The sequence below is a fragment of the Drosophila biarmipes genome, chromosome 2R, assembly GCF_025231255.1.
Source record: "Drosophila biarmipes strain raj3 chromosome 2R, RU_DBia_V1.1, whole genome shotgun sequence".
NCBI classification, from domain to species: Eukaryota; Metazoa; Arthropoda; class Insecta; order Diptera; family Drosophilidae; genus Drosophila; species Drosophila biarmipes.
The window spans coordinates 10,020,444-10,046,011 of NC_066615.1; the positions used below are offsets into that span (position 1 = coordinate 10,020,444).

At 46.0% G+C, this 25,568-nt stretch overlaps 1 protein-coding gene across 24 annotated transcripts in view; it reads right to left on the bottom strand.

Moving 5' to 3' along the window:
- The window catches only part of LOC108030021 (PDZ and LIM domain protein Zasp), a 56,671-nt gene that overhangs the window by 10,863 nt on the left and 20,240 nt on the right, over positions 1-25,568 (bottom strand). For 7 of the 24 annotated variants that reach the window (XM_017102543.2, XM_017102548.3, XM_017102554.3 and 4 more), the window contains exons 3-10: positions 10,364-10,515; positions 10,138-10,294; positions 8,864-8,997; positions 8,042-8,136; positions 7,103-7,358; positions 4,997-5,191; positions 3,897-4,005; positions 439-589 (exon numbers count right to left, since the gene is read on the bottom strand). In XM_017102543.2, the coding sequence (XP_016958032.1) occupies positions 439-589; positions 3,897-4,005; positions 4,997-5,191; positions 7,103-7,358; positions 8,042-8,136; positions 8,864-8,997; positions 10,138-10,294; positions 10,364-10,515 (1,249 nt within the window). The other 17 variants (XM_050887526.1, XM_050887525.1, XM_050887528.1 and 14 more) reach the window with 7 other exon arrangements.

The window sequence follows — 25,568 nt, forward strand, 5'->3', positions numbered from 1 at the left end:
AAGCTATGCTAAACGTTTTATGCAGCCACATTTGCCAAATAGTTTTCATTGAGTTGCTCACAGGGGCGGGGTTAGAACGAGCAGAAAATGGTTTAGTAAATTTCGCCGAAGCACCTCGATAATTTTGATAATATGAGGACTATTGTGGTTAGTTTTCTCTGTTCACGGCTTCACGGTTAAGTCATGTGCAATTTATTTCGATCAATAAAGGTATATATATATATAAAACAGAAATCCGGTTAATACTATACAACGATCGCTCTCTACATCGTCTATCACTCATCGTTTTTTGCTTATTTTTCTTCTGGCTAACAACAAAGGAACTAAATTGAGGGCTTTAAAGGTATATGGTACAAGTATGGTACAAATTCTCAATTGGCTTAAGCGACTAGACCCATTCACCTTCTGACAGACAGCCGTCGTCATCATCATCCTTACCTTGTTGGCCAACATTGCTGCGGGGCAGCGTGGCGTACGGGTTGTTGCCGCCGGGGGCGGGGCGCGGCGACTGCTGCTGCTGCTGCACCGGGTAGGACACCGGCGACTTGGGGGCGGCGGCGCCGAAGGGTCGAGCGTAGCCCTGGTTCACCTTTGGGGGGAGAAGGAATTGTGCCATTAGTAGGGTCCGCCGCATCATTTGGGGTCATTTTAGTTCGGGACTAACACCTTACAACACTGAACAAAAGTCTTAGTTAGTTGTCGGGGCTGATCTGAGCGAGCTGCGGCGCGAGCTGAGCGGAGCACAATGCAAGGTACTTACTTTTCGCGGTGGTTGGTGGTCATAGATGGGTCAAAGAGCCAGTGAGCAGCAGGGGTTAATAAAAAGTGCAAACTAAGAAGGTATCTCTCAAAATGTTTATCCAAATTTTTTTAACACTTCAGAAGGATAATCTAGAAAGGTTGCATTTGTATTTTGAATGTTTCTGGTTAATTGTTTAAAATGCATTTACTTCCACAGAAGTACTCTTTTTTCTCTCATATTAAACACGATATCCTACTATTAGGCATCTCTAAAGGTTATTAGTTTATAGTGCTTGAGGGCCACATTGTTTTTCCTTGTTTCCCCTGTTGCTCACTGTCCTCGACCTTGGTCTAATTGAGGACTGGGAGTGGGGTGGTTTACCTTGTAGCTGGGGCCCGCCCCCTTTCCGGGGGGCTGCACGCTGCGGATGACGTTGCCCGTCAGCGTGACGTACTCGAAGGGCTGATCCCCGGATTGGGATGGAGGGGGTGGCCCAGAGACCCCCGAGCTGGTGTTAATCTGGCCATAAATCGAGGACGGCTCATCCGCCACGTAGGCCGACATATTGTCAGATGTTGCTGTTGCAGCTGGGCTATCTGTTGCAGTTGCTGCTAGGGGTGTTGCTGCTGCTGCAGCCGATGTTGCTACTGGAGCTGCTGTTGCTACTGTTGCTTGGGGGCTTGCAACCTGATGTGGGTTAAATTTCAATTGATTAGCAAGTGTCGCCGTTAGCGCTGCCACAAGCGGCTGTTGCTGGTGTTGCGGGTGTTGCAGGTGTGGTGTTGTTGCCTGTTGCACTGCAAATGGCTTGGCCGTGTTGTTGTTGTGTCTCTGCGGAGGTGTTGCTGTTGCTGGTGTTGCTGTCGTGTGCTGTGTGGGTGTGGTGCTGTGGTGTTGCTGCTGCAGCTTGTTGGAGTACTCTTTCAACAGCTGGTTGTACGCATTGGGGCTCTTGTTCTGCGTATTCATGTCGTTCTCATTCTGCGCCGCCTGCAGCCTGTAATTCGTCACGGGCTGCGTCTGCGGAGGAGGCGGTGGCGGCGGGGAGGGCGGCGTCATTGTGTAATTATCGCCCTGACCAGCGGCCGGAGCAGCCAGCGACACTTCCAGCGACGTGGAGGAGCCGGATGTCTGGCGCGAGTGCAGTGGCGAGCCAAAGCGGTCCAGGGACAGGGTGGACGAGTAGCTCTGCTGGCTCTGGCCCACGCCACTGCCACTCCCACTGCCGCTGCCGCCCACCCCGGAGGAGGAGGAGCCACTAGAGATGGATGACAGGCTGCTGTGGGTGCGTGTGTGCTCCTGCTTGTGCTGCTGCTGCTGGCTGGTGGACAGGTGTTGCTCCGGGGAGACTTGCTGCTGCTGCTGCTGCTGCTGCTGCTCCGCCTCGTACTGCAGCAGCTGGGTGGGCGAGGGGGGCGGTGGCAGGGGCAGCTCCTGGCTGCTCTCAGACTCAGGCTAAATGGGTTAATGCGGGCAGCGGGCGGGCGGGGGTTAACAAAAGGCGGTTAATTGAATGCACGAGCAAGGCAAGTGGCACACAACCTACGGCTGATGAACTAAAACCCCAGTGCGTGAGTGTGTTTGTGTGTTATGGTAGTGTTCTAAAAATGGCTAATAGGTCAAGGTCAATGGGCGGGCTAAGTAAAAGCCCCGATCCCAGAAGGAGAGTGCTGAAAAATAAGCCATATTCCGTGGGTAATCCACTCGGGTGATTATGCAACCTTAGCAAGTGATTCGCCAGAAGAGCTCCTCCCGGCTTAAATCTCTGAACAAATAGTCGTTTCACTTGATTCGCTAATCGTGGGTCGTTGGAGTTCTCTATACAAGCCGATTTCTGGACACTTTTCGTGGTTTATCCCGCCGCTTTAGGTCACTTCTCTGGTGTCCGCTCGCTGCGGACACAGTTACGGACACTTCGCGGACACGGTTCCTGGGCTGCGAGATGCGCACTGAGCACAGGGCGCAACGAAACTGCGGCCACGGCGGCCAAAAAGCTGCCAAACCGCTGCAGCTGTGTGTTTTTTATAGATGGCCAAGAATAAAATAAAAAAAACAACGAACATATATAAGGCGGAATGAGTAAAAAGCAGCGCTTGGCATATATATTTAGCTTTCAGCAGCCATTGCACATTTTCGCGAAATGCGCTGGCCGCGGCAGAAACAGCCGCAGAATCAGAATCGGATTCAGAAAAATAGTAAAATAGACACGGCGCAGTCTACGGACCGTTCACTATTTATACCCCCGTGCAATCAATCTGGCCATGTCGATCGGATTGATTCGCCTGTCGGTGCCAAGGGGGAAGACTTCAATCCCTCAATGAAAGCCCCCTCCTGGCAGACCTCCTGGCAGACCTCCTGTCTGCCCCCGATCTGCTTAACCAATCAGCCGTAGGTCGGTCCAACAAACATAAACAATAACTCCATGCTCCATGCAAGGCAGACAGAGGACTCACGCAAAAACACAGAGAGAATAGGGTATAGAAACACAGGCAAGCACACAAAAATCTTTTACACAGAGAAATCGGCAAGGCGGAGTGTCAAGTCAATTTTAAATAATATTAATCATGTTATCAAAAACTATTTTTGCCATGTTTAAACCAGGCTTTTGATATTTTTAACAGCACCTTGGGGCATAATTAATGTTCTCAAACAACTCGACGCACTTCTCTCTGTGCTGGCAAATGCATAAAACTTTTCCATTTTCATTTGATCGCTTTGTGGCCGGGAAAAGTGGGGAGCAGCCAAAGGAAAAACAATGAGCGAGTAGCGTTTCTTGGTAAAATTGCCCGAGATGTTTGAACTTCTTTGCTGGCAGGAACTTTTTGCATTATATTGCATTTTTCTCTGCCGGTTGTTTTCCTGTTCTGCAGATGATTTTTAACATTTTAGCATATGTCGGATGCTGCCGCTTCCGGCGAAATGTGCTGAGTTTAAGCAAACATTTTCCTGGCAATATGATAGAATTGAATGTTGCAAAAGCAGACTCAGGTGGGGTGAAGGGAGGTGGGATTCCTCCGCCCGAAGACTCCTGTTTTCTGTGTCTATACGTCTACATACGTCTGTGTTTCAGTGAGTGTCTGACATTGTTTTAGCCACGGCAGGGAACAGCAAACACTTAAGGAAGGGTAACCACCTCCCAGGAATCTGTACTCACCGGTGCCGGGGCGGGGGCGGAGTTCCCATTGGAGTAGCCGTTCGAGTTGCCACCGTATCCGTGCGAGTTCAAGGCCGACGAGATGGTGGAGGCACTCAGCTTGGTGTTGCTGCGGGAAAACAATGGGAAAGGTATCGTAAGGCAAGAGTCATAAAAATCAGATTCACCAGCGGTAATTGCCTGTCACCAGCCATTCGCATTAATTGCCCCCCAGTGCCAGGCCTTTAATTTGGTTTTGGCCAACAACGCTCGACGTCGCTTTAAATTAGGCAAACAGCAAGCCAAAAACCGAAACAAAATCCAAATGCCAAATGCAAATTGCAACTGTCACTGGTCGTATGTGTAGTTCTGACACACCGGCCATATCGCACACCCTTAGGCCAATCCATAACCCCAATCGATGGCGCTGGGAGAGTGCATTCCCAGTTCGATGGTCATCGTTTTTAGTTGGCATGCAAAGTATGTGGCGCACACAGATGTTGCCAATTCATTTATTAAAAATTTGCGGCACAGCCGATGACACGTCAGCAGAGCAATCAGTGTCGCCTCTTTCATTTCCAAAATCGGAAAGTGGCCAACCAAAAATAAAACAAGGCAAAGGGGATTTTTCCAAGGGCTTAGCCTAGACCGAGATGCCCTAGCGAGTATGATATATGGATATAAAATATTGTATTGATGTATCTACCATTTTAAAGGTTTAGTATAGGTATTACCTATAGTTTTTTGTTTTTGCCATATATATAAAATAGTGTAACTGTATAGTTTTCATTGTACAGGCAGTTAGGGGTAGAACAGGCGTATTTCTTTTAGAATTTGCCATTTATCAAACAAGAACCGATATATCTTTTTAGAGTATTCAAAATTCCCACTAGCCAGCGTATGTAAATACAATATTCGGTCGAGCCTGGGCGATTTTTCGTCGCCGGCATGTCAGACGTATTTCGGCATATAGAGTATGGGCTGCATTTATTTATATTTCATTTTCATCCGTAGCCAGGACCTCCTGCTGCCCTCCCCTTCCCACTGACCAATTGGCCGTGTAAAGGGGACATGCCGCAAAAAAATCAGAGGAAATATTTGGGATAACTCCGATCACTTACGGCTTGATGGGAACGGGAACGTAGCCCTCGGTGCCGCTGGGAGGATTGTTGATGGCGGCCTGCTTGGCGTGGATGTCGCAGTAGAGCTTGTTGTTGAAGTTGTAGTAGCCCTGGTTCTTCAGCGAGGTGCCGCAGGTGGCACACTTGAAGCACTCCACGTGCAGATTCTTGTCCTTGATGCGCACGAACACGCCACTGAAAAATTGGAGAGAAACGAGTGGGGCTATTAGCGGGATTATTATGATGCAGTGAGGGTTCGAGGAGCTCTTCAACGGGTTGGGTCATATCCCTTGAATATTCGATGAATGTGAAAATCCTTTGTCAATACATATTTTACAGTATATGTTTTTTAACATTTAATAAATAAATATTGTATAGGTTATACGGAGTAGGGTTACTATATTCCCCCATTGAAGGGCCCCTCAAAAGCTTTGCAGACATTAAACTCCATGATTGATTGATCGAACTGCACTTGATTGACTGGATAGCTGATTGCTACTGATAGTTTGCTGTGCATTTGTGTGTGTACATCGCAACAGTCCCGAGCGAATCAGGTTGCAGGTAATGCGAGAAATATGTAAAATGCTATAATGCATTATCGAGTTAAGCTCCGATGGCGAGCCAATTAAATTGGCATACAAATTAATACAAATGATGGCTCCCATGGATCTGGTCCGGATCAGGTGGAGCTTTATTCGTGGCCGGAGCTCAGGTGTTGGGCGGTGCGTGAATGGCAAACAATTGACTTCGGCGCCGTGAGTCCGTGGAATAAAAGCGAATTAAAATGCAGACACACGGGGAAGGGGCAGTGGATGTGGAAGTGGCACAGGCGACGCATGAATTATCATTGATTCGGCGAACAACGAATCCTTACACAATGCCCACGCCGCACAGCTGGCAGGCCGGATGTCCGCTGGCGGTCAATGGACGTGGTCGGCCATCCTGGTCGGTGGCCAGGGCCGCCGCCGCCGCCTCCATTTCGGCCTTGTACTCCGGCCCCTGGAGCCCCGGGCAGATGGGCAGCACAATGATGCGCGGATCGGCCTGCTCCTGATCCTGCTGCTGCTGCTGCTGCTGTCTGAGCTGCTCCTCTTTATCCTTGGGGGCCACGGGCAAACTGGGCCGGTGTGGGGCAGCCGGCGCCAGGGTTCCCGCCTGCAGCGGCACCCCGATCCGCTCATCCTGCTGAGTCTGCTGATGCTGGTGGTGCAGCGGAGTGCGTCGCTCGTTGCCGCCAATGGCGTGGCTCTGTGTCCAGTAGAAGTTGGCCGGACTGTGTGGTTCTACATAATCGGCGGGAGCACCATCATCATCAGTGAAGCGGAAAAGCTCAATCAGTTATTGGGAAAATGCTTGTTCACAACCTGCCTGAAGTCTGCCACGGGAAACTGAACACCTAAGCACCCCACTAATTGCTGGGATTTAGTTAATAATGCAGAAGCATCGCCGTTGTTGCTGTTAGTCAATGTGCATACACAAATTTACACACAGGGGTGGGTATTTAGTCGGTCTGATAAGGTGGCAAATGTTTGTATCTCAAAAGAACACATTGTGTAATTGGTAAGCTAAATAAGGAAATCTACTGAAATATGAGATTTTAACATTCAATTTTGAATGTCTGCAGATATTTGTGAAGGCGACAATCTGAATCAATAAAATCAGTTCAGCTAATGACACTCTAAATATGACTGATTGTCTCTATTATAATTTAAATTCAATATAAACTTTTTAACTAGCATTTTTCTTAGAAAACATAGCATTAAAATAAATCGAGATTTAAAGTATTCTCCTTAAAATAGCCGTTAAGATTAAATACAGAATTTCCTTTAGATATAAGATGCTTTTAAAAGTTTGTTTTTCTAAGAAAGTTATTGATCTTAAAGAACTTTAAGAGTTCATCATGAGTTTAACATTAAATACTGAATGTTCTATAGATGTAAGCAACTTAAAAAAGTTTGCTTTTCTAAATAAGTTGTTGATCTTAAAGAACTTGAAGAGTTTCTCGTGAGTGTTTCCAAGATACCAACACTCAGCACCCCACCATCAGCCAGTTTATACCCTGTATTATTTTTAATGGGGAACTGAGATCCTATGGGCTGCACTTACGTAATGAGGCGCTCGCATTCGGTGCAAATGTTCTGGCCAGTCGGGAGTCCGCCGGTGCTCGGGGGCTTGGGGGAGTTCACGGGGGCGCTGACATGGCGAGTGGCGCTCGATTGCTGTTGTTGTTGTTGCTGGTGATAGTGTTGTTGTGGTTGGTTGTATTGCTGTTGTTGGTTGTACTGCTGTTGTTGGTTGTATTGCTGTTGTGGTTGTTGCTGCTGCCGGGGCGCATCATGCTCGTAGTGGCTGTTGCCGAATGCTGTTTGTGTGTGTTGTCGTGGGCGGTGTTGTGATTGTTGTTGCAAGTTGTTGATTTTGGTGTGTATGAAAAACAGTTTAAGCACAAACATGAGTTATACAGAAAGATAGACAGAAAATAGGGTTTCAATGGGAGTGTCTTGCAGTTTTCTTCAGCAGTCAATGAGAGACGGAAATGAGCTGGCAACTCAAACAATTCTATACATATAAATCAATAGATATTTTACTACAATCAGGCCTGAAGGAAAGGTAACTAAACTATAAAACCCCCTCTTCAAAACAACTACATAACTGTTTGTCTATACAAAACTCTTTGCTTCACTGAAGATAATACTTTAATATCTACGACTTAGGTCCGTGCAGGTGACTTTGAAATTGTTGGTTAATATATTTATAGACATGACTGTGTGTGGGCACTAGAAATGTGTCTTCACATAGAGAAAACGAAAGTCCATTTCCTTTGGCTGGTCTGATGGTTTAAACGACAAGAGAACAGAAAAAATTTAGTTACACATTAAGGCACCCATTTCAAGGTCCCTGCTGGGCATTTTAAAAAATAAACATTGGCTAGCACCTGGCAGACTGCCCACCCCCGCTATTCGCCCAGACTATCGCTGACGAACGGATTGACACCGCCGTTCAGGATGAGCAGCAAGCGGGCCAGCTCATAGTTGGCCTCATTACCTGGAGTGGACTGGCCGGACTCCTCCTCGCGCAGGAACTTCAAGACCTCGGAGCGGTCGCCCTGGTATTCCTTCTCGTTCTTCTTGAAGTTGACGCTGGAAAAAGAAAGACGTATTTATGATGAAATAAAAACTACATTGAAAACATCGTTTTCTTAAATTTTCAACATTATAAGGGCCTTGTAAGACAAAGCACTTTGGTTAAATGGCTACGGACTGACTGTACAATTTGGTCAGAAGCAGGAGGCTTCCTTACGAAATTTACCAAGGAAGGGAAAGGAAATTTCGGAACAGGGAGAGTGAGTTCCCACGATAAGGATGCAATCCCTCCACAGAACAGGAGTAAATGAAACCAAGAGCTGTTGAGCCCGGCTGTAGCATACTTTCAAGCGTGCACACTGCGCAGCCCGAAAGTATGCTCCACTAAGTGAGTGAGTGGCGGCAACAAGATTGTTACGCATCCGCCGCGTTGGCCCACAATCCCCCAAAGAAATTAAGCGCTAAAGGCGCGATTCGGTCCCACGCGTGCGTTTTGGCCCGCAAAAGTCGACCACTGGCACAAGTTGAAGCACTTGGCCCGACTTCTGCAGCCATGGCTATCATTTGCCAAATTGCACTCACCGTTTCGAACGGCCTGTGGTTCTTCGCACGCCCTGCTCCGCTTTTTTTAGTTTGTTTTTCTTTCAGAGGAAAGCAGAGCGCAGAAAGAAGATTTTTAAGTAAAACTTTTCCTGATATTCCGCACTGTCACGGCTGCGGCCCAGACAGTTGTTTGTTGCCTTTTCCCCCGGCTTTCCACCCGCGTTTTTCCGGCAAAACTTACCCGAGCACACCGCCGGCCAAAACCTCCGCCTGGGCCGAGAGTGTTTCCGCAATAGATTCCTCGCTGTAAATGCCAACCGGGGTGTTGTATTGTTTATTGACAATGCTCTTCACGCCGCCATCGCCGCCGTTGGCCTGAAAAGTAAGTGTGGGAAGAAGAAAATACATGAGAACTTGGGCCGGGCTGAGAAAGTGTGAAATGTACGAAGTGTCTGGTGAAAAAGCAAACAACAAATTCTCCCCACGCACTCATTGTAATTGGGAATTATTGTTTTCAATTTCTGAGCCCCTCTCTGCACTTCTCACAATGTTCAGCTAACTGAAAAATTCTTTGATTTTATTTATTTTAATCACATCTTTTTAATGTATACAGCTGACTGTATTTCTTTCATTAAGTAACCAATAACATCTCTTCGAATATGCCTAAGCCTTTTAAAATATGGCCCCAACTGGAACATGTCCTAAATCCCAATTGAGTTCTGCATGCGTCTGCCTTGGAACTTGCATATTAAATTATATTCCCAAGCCGGAGGTGTTTACCAGTATCTCAGCGCCATTTTAACTATGCCATTTGCACAGCCTTAAATCACATTAAGCTGCTATTGCTGTGCTTCCCATAATGTTGTTCCTGAAACTTGGCACATAAAATGATCCCAAATCAATTTCATGTCCGTTGTCATTGGCTGGAGCTATTATTATACAAATTCATAACAATAAAAGATACGTAAATGTATGCATATCACACACACAACAGAGACATTACTATGCATGGCAGGGCACAGATACAGATACAGATGGGCGGGTGAACGTGTGTGTGGGTGTGTGCGAGGGACCTTTTGCACATTAATTCTTGCCAGGCAAATAATCCTAGCACTCATATTCATTACTCATTCTGACACTTTTCAAAACTACGCACAAACAAACTGAGCGTCAGACAGACAGACATCGTATAAATGCAAATGTTGTCAACTCATACAGGGGGTTGAGGTTTGGGGATAGGGTTCCTAACCCAACAGCCGAAAATGAAATGAATGAATACGAAAAGCCACAGACAGACAACAAAATAAACGCAAAGTGTGTGGAGTGTGGGGAGGGTGGGCGGTCTAGAACTAACTATCAACATCATTGGTCATCATCAGGACGTCAGCATCAGCTGGGCCACTAAAACTTTCCGCATTCCCAACTTTGGGCTGCCAGTTTATGAATTTTATAAATGATGTGGTGCGGGTGGGGGATGGTCATATACTCTGCGTGATTGCAAATTAGTACACTCACGAAGGGACGGGCCGCGTTGTTGTAGCCACAGCCGATGTGCTGGCTGTCCTGTTGTTTGTGAGCCAGAGAGGTCTTCGTCACCGTCTGCAGATACGGCGAGTTGGGCTGCGGCACGTTGCCCGTGGGCGTCACATGCGGCCTCCAGGTGGAGCCGCCACTAGAGGATGGTATAAACAAAAAATTATTTAAATTACTTCACTTCAAGAGAGTACTTTGGGCCACCTACCGCTGCACTGTGATGACAAAGTTGTTGCCGGAGCGCACCACAATGTCCTGGGCATCCTTGTGCCGTAGATTGAAGACATCCACGTCGTTGATCTTCACCACCGCATCGCCGGGCTGCAGGCCAGCCTGCTCGGACAAGCTGCCGGCGTTCACCTGGAAAAATCAAGGAAAACAAGCCCAGTTAGTAGCCATCACTGCACTCAACTTCGATTTGCCCGGCCATAGCTCACTACCCCGAAAAATGCCCCGTTGGCTTTAAATTTATTATGCTGCAACTGCAAAAATTATGAGCGGCAGTCCGAGTCCAAAACTCGCGGCGGCGCTGACTTTGGCTGAATACATAGTAAATTTCCATCGGAACATGCAGATACAGACACATACATATGCATATCTGGGCTTTTTTGGCCGGCAACTATTGGCCAAAGTTTAGTTTTATAGGCGCTGCTTTGTGTGCGTTTCGGGTGTTTGTTCACATCATTTATTTATTTCAGAATATATGTATGGTTTCGGTCCGCGGGGAAATCGTGCGGGAAAATGCCATAAATTTGCACGATTAAAATCGTAAAAGTTACGTCGGAGATTCTTCTATATGGCCGACGGCTGTGTGGGCGTGGGCGGAACTGCCGGCAGAGAATTTTCAAATTTCCAACTTGAAATTGAAATGGAAGGCTGGTGGGATGACTCAAACTCAACCACGGAGGGTCCTGAATTCATTCATTACCAAGTTTTATTCGGAAAAACAAAGTTGGTAAATGCCAGTTAATGTTCCAACACACACTTGTTTTATTCCAACTTGATCTTTGACAAGAAGCTAACTTTCGCTTAATATAGTGCATCACATTTTAAGGGCGTCGTTTTAGAATAATTAACTAGGGCAAATAATGTGGTATTTTATCCCGCAAATTCCCCCTCTATTTGCTATTTCAGCTCCATTTAAACGCAACCTTCTTTCGGCAACTTTAAAGCCGCTTAGCAGGGAAGTCACTTGGCCTGTCAATGTCGCTTCATCAGCCAAACTAACCAACTAAGCACACACTCAATCCTGGCACACATAGATACACTCATCAGGCTAGAGTCCACAACCGCAAAATACAGCCACACAGGGGCTTCGGGGAGGGGGACAGCTGCTCCTGTTGCTCCTCTCGGGGTCTAGGCCAAAAGTTGGGTGGCGTGGAAAGGAGGTCCAAACGGGGGCTCAGGTGTGCCCCAAAATTATACGCGCCATGCACGTATCCACTTTGGCAAATTGTCTGTTTATCAGACAACTGGCAGGCCCAGTCAGTCAGTCCCATGAACACCCCTGAACCCCTGATCCCCCGAAACCCCTCCTCGGAAAACCCCCTTTCGACTGTGGTCGGTTTATATTTGCACAAAACGGGCGACGCTCGTGCAAAAACAAACACAAACAGAGACACTGGCACACAGATACGTCGCCTCGGTGTGTGTGAGCATAAATATTTCATTGGCGCACTCACCAAGCGAGACACCTAAATTTTGTAATATTTACAAAGTTGCCAAAAAACGTCGAAGCCCCCCGAAACCGAATCGAATTGAATCGAGGCGCAGCAAATCGGAGCAGCCGAGCAGAGCCGACAGGTTAACCGAGCCACAAAAATGTACACTGAGGAAAAACACGAAAATATCTAATCGATATAAGAATCTTTATCTTAACATCAATTATTTTCATTAATCAGTGACCATCTAGATTTTCTTTCTAAGGATTTATTTAGACTACAGAATTGATGTTGAGTTATTTCTTTAAAAATAATTCTAATTTGGAAAGAAGGTTTCTTTCAACTTTGTGATTTTTGTTACTTTAAAAGATTTGTTTTAATTTTGTCGTAATTTTTTTTTTTTCGACCTTTTCAACTTATATTTGTATTTTAATGGTATGATATTTACATCCTTCTAAAGAGTAACCTCACCTTGATCTATTTTCTCTCAAAATGCTTGAGAAGCTTAAATTTTTACAGTGCACAGCCAATCCCAGTGCCAAAGCCAAAACCAAAGCCAAATCCAAGTCCATATCCGACGTGTGCCGTTGACATGTTCATTTTCTTGTTGTCGGTTGTGGGGAAAATTGAAATTGCTTGGCCAAGGTGTTTTCCAGACAGCAACAAATAAGTCCTGGCTCCTCGTCCTGCTCATTCCCTTTCCCGTTCCCGTCCCCCCTCCCCATCGCCATCCCCCTTTAGCTTGCCAGGCAACCGAAATCAAAGCGAACGCGGCCTGAAAAGTATTTTTTTGGCACGGCTTCGTGGGTCTGGGATATTGACATTTGGACAGTTTTATGAGTACCTGCGATCCGTGTTTGTGCCCCCCACCCATTCGAATATCTCTCCGTGTGCTCGTTCGACATTTGTCAGCTTTATAGCATTTGCGGCTGGCCGACAATTGACAGAGCATTTGTTTGTGCTCTTTCGAATGACTTATGAGCGGGCCAGATGTACGACGAGATGGACAAGGCTGAAATGGCATTACCAGGAGCCCTCGGTCACATTATTAGTTTTGCTGCCAGTTTTCTGATCCCACAGGTCGAGCTTGTTGGCCATTCGAGGCTGTTTGTTATGACAGGCCCAGGATACCACATCCCTTATGGAGTATGTCAGTCGAAAGATGGCAACACCACTGACATAATTTTGATAAATGTAGAAAATTTAAGTTTGTTGCACTACTTGCTATAATCTCTTCTCTGCGCTTCTCAAAAACATGGGTGGTCATAACAATTCAAAGCCTTTCTCTGCGCTTCTCATAAAGCCAAAAAGCTGCGACACACCCACTTTGCAACGCAACGTGGTTAGGTAACTTCACATTCAGCTCCCTTTAGTATCCTTCGCCGAGGAGGCAGGACATTAATGCGGTATCCTGGCACATTACATGTGTGTGGGTGCTCACAGGGGCCAGACCAACTAAATGAGAAGCAGGCAAATGATGATTTATATTGTGAGTGGACGACAGAGCTTGGGCGAACATGCCCGGCCAAGAGAATATGTTGTAAAAATAATTTCATTTGCATTATCATCAACATTTCCCCGGCATGTATTTAGCATTTTACTCCGCATCTGCATATGTATGCTCTCTGCTTCTTGCGGTCGGTCCCACTTGAGGGGGGCTCTTGAAATTATATGCGTTATGACAAATACTCCCAGATATGGCCAAGTGGCTTTCGTGGCGATGTTGGTTTGGCGCTGGCAGCTTGACAAACATTTCACAAAAGTATGAAGAATTTCGTCTCGTTTCGTTGTCGAGTCGTTGAAGTGTTTGATTTGCCGGAGTCGAGGGAAAAATGGTTTCGGCCATCCAGGATCGGAAAATCCATAAAGCAAATGAAATTCTGTGGACCGAAGCGAAGCCAAAGCCAAAGGCCCGTAATCAAGTCAACTAAGCGCTGCTCAAATCCATTCAAGTGCATTAAAATTGAATTTCGTTCAGCACACACATATAGATTGTGAGTCCAGAGACAAAATAACAACAATGGAATAAAAACCAAACCCCAAATGTATTTTCTGAGGGGCAAATCGGCGAGGATGGGCCCATGCTCACACATTGTATGCAAAATATTTATGTTGATAAATCAAGTTTGCTTTTGTGGATTAGGTGTATCTCAAATAAATTGAATTTGCGGCGTAAATTAAGCCAGAACCAAGAGCCAGGACACACACACACGCTGCTCGCACTCGCAGGACTCTGAAGTGGAGGCCTAACAGCCAACAGCCAACTTCTGCCAAGTTGTCGGCCAAGTTATGAGCTTGTTTAATTGAAAATAAATCTGCTTAAAGCCCCAGCTGAGGCGAGCAATATGACAGCCACACACTCTCGTTTGGCCCGGCCCTATATCTCCATCTCTATATTTCTATCTCCGGTTCTCGGGGGGCCGTAAAAAGCGAAAAGAGAGAAATTGCGGAAAAGTCGTAAGTAGAGCGAACATGAACAAAGCAGATAAAATACAAAATACTGCGGAAATGCAGCGCAAATACAATGAATCTCAATGTGTATGAATATGCATGGCGCATCACTCATACGCCGCGTTTCCCCCAGAAACAGAGGCCCGCGCCATAGTAAATCACTGGAGTCCGGAGTCCAAAGTCCCCGAGAACTCCGCCACTGCTGATGCGGCTTTCTGGCACAAACAAATGGCAACCACAACACTTGACCAGCGCGAATGGGGACGGATGGCTGGGGTTATGGGGCTGGGACTGGGACTGGTACCGGGACTGGGATCCCGATGGGCAAACAGTTTCCAACTAGACTGAGCTGCAGCGATTAAACCGAGCCAAAGAGCGGGTGAAAAACAACCAGCTACCGGCTGGAGAAACAATTCACTACCACTTCGTTCGCCTGGCAGTTTAAAGTGCTCCTTGCCACCATTTCTCTCTGGGGCAGGACCCACTTCAGCTTAAAGCCCTCGACTTGCTTCTTTTTTCCCCCCGAACCATGGACATTCAATTAGATTGGAAAAGTCCCCAAATCACTTGCTAATGGTTTCGGCTTTGAACGTGGCTCCTCCAACCATCATCCCGGGTTCGCGTTTCGGGCTGACCGGCCAGACAGACAGACAAATAATATTTATTTATTGATGGCGAAATATGGGCGGCAGCAACTGCAACGTCGTAGCACCCGCCAAACTGTCGGCAACATTTATAAATTATGATTGCAATCAACGTTCAACAAAAGCGCGTTCCACAATCAGCTTGTAAGTTGGTTGTTATACCCTATAGCTTTGGGGCACTAGCGAACCCATTACGAATATTATTTTCCTTATCTTTATATTGCATGAGGCATTTTATGAAGAGCTTAAGTTTGTCAGAAACTATCTGAGACTAAAAAAGCCCTTGTGGTAATAATATGTTCTATATTTTCAAGTAAGCTGTTCCTAACTAGTTTGCAGAAATTGAAATTTCAATTAATTCAGGTGAATCTTTAGAAGTTATAAGCTTGGTTTGGTATAATAATTTGCACCATGTTCTACATCTTAATTAAGACATTCAACTGCCATTTGTAAAAAATGGTATATATATCTTAGATAGGGAATTGCAAGTATGTTATCTTTGTGCAGCTAGATTTCCCTTTTCTGATTTGGTAGAATGACAGATGCAGGGCCATACACAAAACAGATGAAATGGGAATGGGAAAGGCAGCCGGAGCGTGAGAGTGAAACACAGTCTGACTGCAATAAACGTGACAATTTATATAAATGTTGCATATTCATAACGAGGAGCAATGGGAAAAAGTTTGCCACAATGCCGCGCATTTTGCGGCCACCAGCTCCCGGCTAATGAATGTTGGCCAGTTCGGAGGAGGAGGGACTCGCATGTGGAGCAGTCACTGCCGCCAGGGGCATTCCAATTCCAATTCCATGTTCACGTCCACGTCCAATTCCATCTCCATTCCCGTGTCCACTTCCACCCAGGGACTTTTTCTAATCCGCTGCGTGGGCGCAGTCAGTACGACGATCATTAATCTGCCGCTAATGCCGGACCTCACTCGCAGGTCTCGAGAAATTATTCGCACACGGGTAGGATGTATCTGGTATCTGCGGATCTGGGGGCTGGCGTGTGTGGATTTCCTGGACAACTGAGGCAACACCTCTCGAGCAACGGCCATCGCCTTGAGGAGCTTGGCTCTGACTTTGACTTTGGCTTTAGCTTCAGCTTTGGATTTGCACTGGACACTTGCGAGTTGTGACAGCAGCAAAATGGGTAAAAACGAGTGAGAAATTGCCAATTGCAGTTGGAGCTGAGGCTAAGCCCAGTCCAGGTGAAAGTCCCGCTCACGCACGAGCTTGTGATAGATACGCTGATTGCTCCCGGGACAGGTTTTCAGTCCGAGATACAATTTAAACGATTCCCACTCACGCATGGCAGTTCTGCAAAGATTGTGATTTTTTATGGTCACTCAAGGAAAGTGTTTTACTGCATTTATGCACACAATGGACTTCGGCATACGGATCTCACAAAGAAATTGATTTACCTAGTTGGGGGTTTGACTGGTTCTCCGCCAATTAAGCTAGAGAATTGGTATAAATCAAATCTCTGTACAATTGGCACTCTATTACCCGCTCCGGCAAGTACTTCATCCAATTGAGCTTGTATTTTTCCTGCTAACTCTCAAAGATAGTTTCTCTTAACGGGCTCCCCATCTCGGATCCAATTTAATCATCGCCCCTCGCAGCTCACACAAGCTCATCTGGCGGCTCATCTTCTTGGAGCAATTTACGGCTCCCGAGTCCCCGTTTTGTGTCTCAGACTGGAAATTGAGTTTAAATTGCTCTCAGCTGAGGCCGGGGCTCCGCTTACCCGGCTAAACTAGAATTTCAATAAATGTCACATGTCCCGCGCTGGCTGCGTACGCAAATTGTTGATTAAAGCGAGCGGAGCAACCTGAAGCCGGAGCCAAAGCTGAACCTGAACTCCGGGCCAAGAAGGGTTCATTAGGCAACGGTGGCGTAGGGTCGGGAATCCGGTAACCCCATCCGAGTGTATATATGGGTTAATAAGGCGGGAACAGCAGGATGTATGCTGCTTCCACCTCGGCTGACATCTTGTGCCTTGAATGTCATTAGCGTGGCTCGGTGTTAGTTGCCCCCTGAGGCAGATCCACCGGCGGATGAAACCCCAAAAACCCAGGCACACACAGCACCCGGGCCAGCAGCAGGGGTGGCGTCCAAAGGGGGTTGCTGGCAGAGCTGGCAGACAACTGCCAACTGCCGCAGCGCAAACAAGATTAATTAAGGAATGTAAATTTCGCAAAATTACGCGCCATTGTTTGACTCGGGCCCTCTCCTTCTGGCCCTGTCCCCCGACGGAGCGCCGTCTCTATCCCGCTGTGTGTGCCAAAGGGTGTTGAGATTTTTTCCATTAACAACATCATCAATGGGCCGCGGGTCGCAAGGTCGAAAGGTGTCCTGCCCCATGCCCTTTTGTTTGTTTGTTGCTGTGCGACGACGGGTTGTTGTTTGGGGACTTTGGCGGATTTCTGCTGACTGCGGCCGAGAGTTTAGCCAGCTTTTCAATTTCAGCCACGGCCACAGCTCCAGATCCTGCTGCTGCTCCTGGTTTTGACCAGAGTTCTGCGCTTGTCAGTCGCCGCATGAGCCACTTGAAGGGTTGGCCAACATTTTTAATTAGTGTCGTCGGCGTCAACGTCGTTTGTTGCTGATTTTATCCAGTAATTCGGGATTAAAAGGGGTATATCGTTTGTAATTTCTGGGGATAAAGCTCACATTGCAGACCTATTCTAAGCTGTATCATTTCTGTTTTGCTTATATTGCCAAAGAGATGGAAAGATACGAAAGTAGGCTGCTTCGAGGCAATGTCTCCTAAAAATTCCCAAAAAATAAGGGAATGCCTATCCAACGTTTTTACTTTTCTACAAACAGGTTTTCCATTAACTTGTATGACATAACGCAAGTACTGGGTATCTCCCAATCGGGTTTCCCGACACCAGCCAATCCGTTTGTTATTTCTTCAGCTGGTTGTGGCTGCCATGAACCCTTTGTGTATTGTGTCAGAGGCATGCATAAATTATACTTTCTGCGGGACGGTGGAAATTTCTAATGAAGCCCGAAATTGGTTGCGGGAAATAACGAAGACGTGTGGGCCACAACACATTTGCTCAAACAGAGGATTGGGAAATTTTCGGCATGGTAATGGAAGTGGGAAACTTTCCCAACTACCTGATACCTGCTGGGCGGCAATGTGTTTTCGCATTTTCCCGCCACGCCACGCATCTCGACCAATTTCCCGATGGCCTATGGTTTTGGGCCATTGTTTACGCACTGCCGACGAACGTGTCGAAATGCGAGGCGTGCGAGTCAGCTGCCAAAGTATCTGCATCTACAGCTATGTATCTGGTATCTGCGATTGCAACTGGACTGCAGTCTGGCATATTTGGGTCAGCCTTTAAATAAACTCCCTGGCTGCGCAGGAAATGCCTGTTTGTTTGATGTTTCAGTTACACATCTGATGGCTTAATAGGGCCAAGAGGCCGGGGCAGATGAGGCTGTATTTGGGTTTTGGGTTCCTGGAAATGCCAGAGATGTTCTCCGGCATCCATCAATCCTGGGCGCAGTTCTGACAGCCGTGAAATCGTGTTAAACGTAATCTCAGACTAACCAAAAATCACCCTCCTCCTCCACAGCTCCTCGCCTCAGTTATCCGAGGCATGAATGATGGCACTCAAATTACATTAAATGGAATTCCGATTGAGCCAAAAGACCGACTCCTCGGGCCCCTCCGCAGTCCCCAGATCGAACAGTCCACCAATACCGATCCCCCAATCCCGGCATGACAATGACGATGACAAGACAATGGCGGGGCAACAGAGACCGAATTCGAAATGGAAACAGTAAATGGCATTTACATGTTCCTGTCATAAGGCCGAAAGGGGCAGGGAACCAATTTAATGAATCAGCATCATCATCATCAGCCATCCAACCATCCAGCTATCCAACTTCGGGTAGGCCTCTCGAAATGCAGCATTGCAGATATCGGAGAAGTTGCAGCTGCAACGAGTGCAATCAGACAAATGCAATTAGGATTTGGCGACGCTTTCGTGTCGGGCATTCTAAGCATGCCACATCGTCATTCTTTTTCGGCTCTCCGGATTCCGGCTGTCCCGTCCCGGGGGAGAGTGCAACAAGCCCAAGTTGAGGCACAGACATGATGCCGTGATGCAAGGTCCGACGCTTGGGAGTTGACATGAAAGGCGCCGAAATGTCGATCCACGAGGATGAAGTGAACATCTCGAAAATGTCCCAAATGGGAAGGGGATGCCATGGAAGGAGATTTTTCAAGAACTTTCAATTAAAGCCTGGTCCCAAATTGCAGGTATTTGTGAGGCCTTAATATATTGTAGTAAAATAGACCCTTGGTAAAAAGGAAATACCTAATGATGCTGCCTCATTTTTAATGCATTAAAATGCCATTTTGGCCAAGCATTAGGAGATAGTAAACATTAAAATGGTGCCTAAGTGGAAATTGTTAATTAGGTCAGCCATTAAAGGGACATTTTCTCAATGGAAATACTGGCTCATAAAGATAAAAGTAATGCATTATATCAGGTTTACATCCTCTTTAATCTGAGAACACAAATATGGTTTCTAGCTTTGGACAGCAAATGCCTTCGTTTCCTTACGTCTACAAACGTACTCAATAAAACTTTTAAAGGCTTTTCATATTAAATAAGTTTCCAAATGGAAGGTTCCCTGAGATGCTTAAATACCTCCTGCTTCGCCGAAAATTTTCCCCAATTTCCCGGACCCTTGTTTGCACTCGAGCAACTTTTGAGCCATCGCCGGACTGCTGATGATGTCCGCCCGGCTTGGCAGCTCTCAATTAAATATTTAACTTTAAGAAATGTAATTTCAATTAGCGCCACAGCATTTGGCCATTAGCGTGGCGAGCGGCGAGTGCCGAATGCCGAGATTTGTGCCAATTGCGAAATGCGGAATACAAAAACAAGAGCTGCGATGAATGAGCAAACAGCAAGCAGCAGGAGCAGCAGTGGGGGGATGGAAAATCGTGGGCGGAGTTTTAAAAGTGGGCGGGGTGGGGAAAGCGCACAATTCGGACACCACCCGCGCCACTCGCTCAGAATCATTACGTGATTAAGGTTGCCATTACGGCGGGAAAGCAAAAATAGAAAACTAGAGCATGGCACGCAAACAGCTGCAGAGGGGCTTTCCGCGGGGCGGAAAATGGGAAAACCGGGAAAGGGGGGCAGACGCTCTGCGGCCGCAATTGCGCTCGCTTGGTTTGGCGGAAAATAAAATCAAAAACAGCAGAATAAATAAAATAAAAACAGAAGAAGCAGCAAGAACAGAGCCAGCTAAATAACAGCAAATAGAAATAAATAAATCAGCGACACGGCAGGAAAACTCAAGGGAGGAGGAGTGGGAGTGGGTGGCCAAAGGGTCGTCTTCGCCGCACAAAAACAATTAAAATGAAAAACCGTAAGCACTCTAATTCCGGGAGAAAAAGCGGACGGAGTCCTTCTCTCAGGGGGCCACCCCGCCGTCGAATTCGTATTCCTCACCCGCACGGGCGAACAAAATGGTTCGAAAACAAATTTGCCGATCTAATTAAAAGCTAAATTGTGACCATTAAACGGGATTCACAACGCCAGCGTCTGCTTTACATGCAAAAAAAAACTCAACCGAGAACCACAATCAAATCTCTGAAGGAACACAATTGTAAAGGCGCCCTAGAAGATAAATCCATGCTACGAAAATTCGAGTTTACAAACTAAAATTAGTAAAACGGAATTTTTAAGTATTTTAATAGTTTCTAGCTAAAGTACTCGAGTTAAGTACATTTTCCCCAGTGCACTATCTGTGACCTTAAGTGGGTACCACTGCATGGAAAAACATTGAAAAGCATTTAAGTTCGCTCCGCCTTTCAACAAGTTGGCAAGCAATGCAATTTACGGATGCAGGGGTCGGCAAAAGAGGTGGAGCACCAGGAAAGAGTGCCAGGATGCAAGGACATGACCATTAGTGGGCCACGAGAGGAATAGAAAAAAAAGTATGCCAAGCTGACCACACAGCGCAGGATAACACAGACGAGAAGGAGAAAGAGGACGAGGAGCTGGATACTGGAGACGGGAGACGGGGAATGTGGACACGGATGTCTGGCAAATTGTAAATTAATTGATGAAGGCGAGGTTTAGAAGGGACAGGGACAAACTCTCGAACTCCGGATTCCAGAGGTGGTCAATGAAAAATTGACTAGGGTTTGACCTATTTAATTGTGTTTCGTATGTAAATGTTAGGTTTTTATGGTTTTCAAGCCACCAAAAGGAATTTCAGACTTTTGAAAGTGGGTTAGCTTTTGTAACACAGATCAAATTAGAAGTAGGTCTCAGAACTAAATTAAAAATTTTATAAAAGGGTTATTTCATTATTTTTAGCATTCAAAAAATAAATATTAAGTAGGTTTATACCAGACTACTAAGCAGTTCATGACTGTTAACTTTTATTTCATGTACGAGATACTTAACATAATTGATTTTTAGGTCACTCCTAACCCCTTTTAACAAGAGCAACAACAAAAAATACCACAAAACATTTGGGGTTTCTGGGAAATATGATCATATTTCGTTGTTAGGGTGCCTTATCATAAGGGGGAGTTCTAACCCCCCGAAGACCCCTTGACAGTCGCCCCTGGAATCGAGCAATCCGAACTGCAACTGGCATCTCGAACGGAAAGAGATGGAGGAACGCTGACAAATTGCTGGTAGCAAGATTAATGCCTGCATTATCTCTCCTCATTTGTCGATTGTCAATGCAACTGGGCCGCGTCCGCAGCAGAATGACAACAACAAGGGCAACAACAGAACCTGCAGGGACGACAACAGGACGCCCCTGGGGCGTGGCAGTTTACCTTTACCTTTGCGTTTTACCTGTCCTGTGCCGCATTGTTCTCTGATTTCCCATTTTCCTCCTCTCTATCGCTGACATTTTTCAATTTGATGATGCGCAACAAGAACAAACACAACAACAGCGTGGGCAGCGTCCTTATTTTCCAAGAGCTTTTCTTTTCCTTTTTTAATGGCATCTGGCGTGGGACAAGGTAATTTCATTTTTATATTAATGACAGTATGTTTGATGCATGTCCCTTCATATGTCGGTCTCGCTCGCTTAATCACTTAAGACTCTTAATGCGGGAAAACATTGTACCATCTGGTACAGTACTGCACATTCCACTTTAATGGCGAAATGCTCGATAAAATGTGCCACGGCTTTGTTTCATTTAAGGTCAGTGGAAATACAACCCTGCAAATTTGCCGACACGAACAGCGAAAAGTGCGCTAATTAGTCAAGTCATCGATAATTCATCGATGGAGGCAGGGAAGGCTTCGCGTGACAATCGATGCTTTTGTCGAAAAGTTAATTTCGTGTGTGAAAATTGCAGTTGAAAATGCAGTTGCCAAAAACTAGTTCAATTATAGATAATTGTGCTAATTGCTTTTATTTTTCAATTACCAACATACGTTTGAAAGGAATTTTAATTTGTTTAGTTTTTAGCAGATTGGTAATCGCTAAACAGTGTCATCACTAGATATACATAAGTAGATCATTTTCACCAAATTTAGCAGAAAGAACGATTAACATTAACATTAATAACATGTTGAAATAAACTTGAGCTATTTGTTTTTGTGAGAAATGCACCGCCGCAATTATCACCCCTACATTTAAAATTACCAACAGGATTAAATATACATAAGTGACTTCAGAGCAAAAAAGGTAATTTGGCATATCATATGTTTTTATCTTAGTTGAGAGCACTTGTTAAAGATTTATTTGACTTTCCCTGCAGGTAGGCGAGACATACGGAAGGGCATCATCAAGTCAGGGGCGGTGAGTGTTGAATTTCCATATTTTCCATTTGTCCTTGTGTCTTACACCTGCGCCCATGTGTATTTGGAACTCCCCTGCTGCAGAGTTGTGAATGCCACCAATTAGCAGAGTCCTGCTTCCAAAAAACCGAAAAAGGCGAGACAATATGTTCAGCTGAGCTCAAACAACTGCAGGCTAAAATCTAAATCCTTGCCGTCCAATAAAAAAAGTCGAGGGGATGAGGATGGAGGGCAGGACTTCGAAGTCGGGGGTCCAACATCCCGGATGTGCCTGTTGGTCGTCGAAAAACTAGCGAACTTTGCAGACAGAACAATGCCCTTCGGATTCCGAGTTGAGTGGAATTTTAGGTCTAAATCCGGCAGGGTCATAAAAAGTGCTTATTACATTATCACCTCAAGCGTGGCTGAGCCGGCTGTGGGCAGTGCCACGCCCACCCGCACACACTGGCTCGTCCGCAAAACGCAATTCACTCTCCCTCTCAGTCCCCTTTGTGTACTCTTCCGACCTCTCAAAGGGTATTACGATTTCTGCATTCCTTTGAGCTGTGTATAGGAATGCAGGACTGTAACCCTTATCCCAGATCTGAAAAGGTTATATTTGAAAAGCAATAGAAAGCTCTACTGTGCTTTAACTTTGAACCTTTGTTTCTGACTGTTTTTTTAAGGTTTTCTAAATTGTTAAATATGATGATCAGTTACATCAGGTATAATAAACATTGGAACAGTATTAACATTTTATATGATCTAATGAAACATTAGAGAACGTTCTTAAAACATTGTGAATTGTTTTTCTTCGATCAGATATATTTTAATCCAAATATATATGCCACCGACTGGTTGGTTGCTGTTATGATGATAAAATAGAATATCTTTTTGGCTGAACCTTTGCTTATTTAGTACCGTAGTAAGAAAAGTTATATTAAACCATGAAATATATATATTTTACAGTCAGTTAGGGTACTCTGCAGTTCAGTGCCCGCAGCTGGGTCCCCTTTGCAGAGTTTTTGTTGGGTGTTTGGGGCTTTATTATGGCCCTGGCAGCTGCGTTTTTCAATTTTCGCTTTTTTAGGCCTGCGGACTCTCACCTGAGCTCGGTGAGCCCTGAGCCTTGAGCCGATTTGTTTCGGTTCGGCTTGGTTTCGTTTGGTTCAGTTCGGTTCGCAGTCACTTATTGGCAAATGTTTCGTAGCCGAAAAGGGGAGGAAAAACCAGGGGGAAAGCTGGGCGGAATCTGGTGCAGAAATGCGAAAAATGTGTAAATTTGCGCCCGCTTTTATTTCTCTCATTTGGCCCGGATGATGTGTAGCGGCTGATCCGCTTTGGCAGCGCTCCCAGGTTCGAGTTCATTCAATTTGGATTAAATCGTTCGTGTTGATTAACAAAATTGACTTTTTTGCAGACTTGCCAGCCTCCGCCTCGCTGCCGAGCTCAAAGCAATCGATTTCGATTTGGTACCGATGGAGCAGGCGCAGCTGTAAACCATTTAGCCGGCCGTGCCGGAGACGTTTAGTAAATATTCAATCAATTTGGATGGACAATAAATCACCGGGAAATCAAGAGCGTCTCAATTTCTCCGAGGCAGATATGCGTCATAACAATAAAAAAAACCAAATTCCCATTTTCCACAACGCCCCGATGTGCGGCAAATAAACAAGACAAGGCGACGGGCCATAATATATCATGGCCCCAAGGCGCCTGACGACACACACGAAGATGGAGAGTCAGCTTCGAAGGACACTGATGCGTAATGGCCGCCAAGGGGGATGACATCGATCCGGAGCTCCGTCTTCTTAACGGCAAATCAATGACATATACTTACGGCCAAATGCGAATGCCCATCGGGGCCATGCGGAGCCAGCAGAAAGCAGATCGGAATAAAGTAATAACCCGGATAATAGCATATGTCGGCGGCGGGGGCCATTACCTGCCGCTAATTGAGGGACAAACTTGGCCTGTCGCCGCCTAAGCTCGTCGCCAATTAAAGCCAAACAAATGCCGCCGCAGCCGTGGCGCTAAAAGCCCTCAATCCGGACTCCATGGCTCCCGGGAGCCAGCCAGCCCCGCCGCAATGTAAGTGCGGCTCATAATTTATTTCGATTACGCCGCAGCACGCAATTTGCGCCGGGCACATCCTTTTCGAGCACACGGACACGCACAGGAAGTGAGATATCCAGGAGCCACGAGCCCGTGGTCCAGAGATAAGTGTGCGCAGCGCGCAATTTCCGTTTCCGCTTGGCTTGCCCTTATCCAGCGCTGATGCTGCGAAAATCCACTAAGCAACAATTAAATCACAGACTCCAGAGAGCAACTCGGGGGATAAGAGCAGAGGAAGCTGGGAACACAATGTTGCAGAAGTACCACGTACTTTGAATCACACTTTCCCAATAAATGAGTGCTTTATAGTTCAAATTGCTGTATGATATAAAATGTTTTTATATATTCAAGCTAAAATTGATTTGTCAATTAGTCACTTTATTTCATATTGTATGTTACTTCATATATTTATACCCAGGATAAAATTGAATTTAATTATCCATTGGTTTTCTCAAACGGAAATACTTTCCTTTATAGCACCTTAGAAATACAGTTCCACCTTGAAAGTGAACTTATTATATGGATTTATTCCTATTTCTATTATCAAACTTAGAAGTTCGAGTTACAAGAGCCTGACTGTACTCCTCGAGTGACTCAGAGGTATCAATATGAGGAGCGGAGGACAGAAACAAAGACAAAGGCTGCCTGAAGTGAATCATGGGCGAGCAGGTAACAAAAGGCCGCCATGCATTACCATTAGCTGACTAATCGGGGCCTCCAAGAGTGGCAGCCATCCACTGCGTGCCACTCCACTC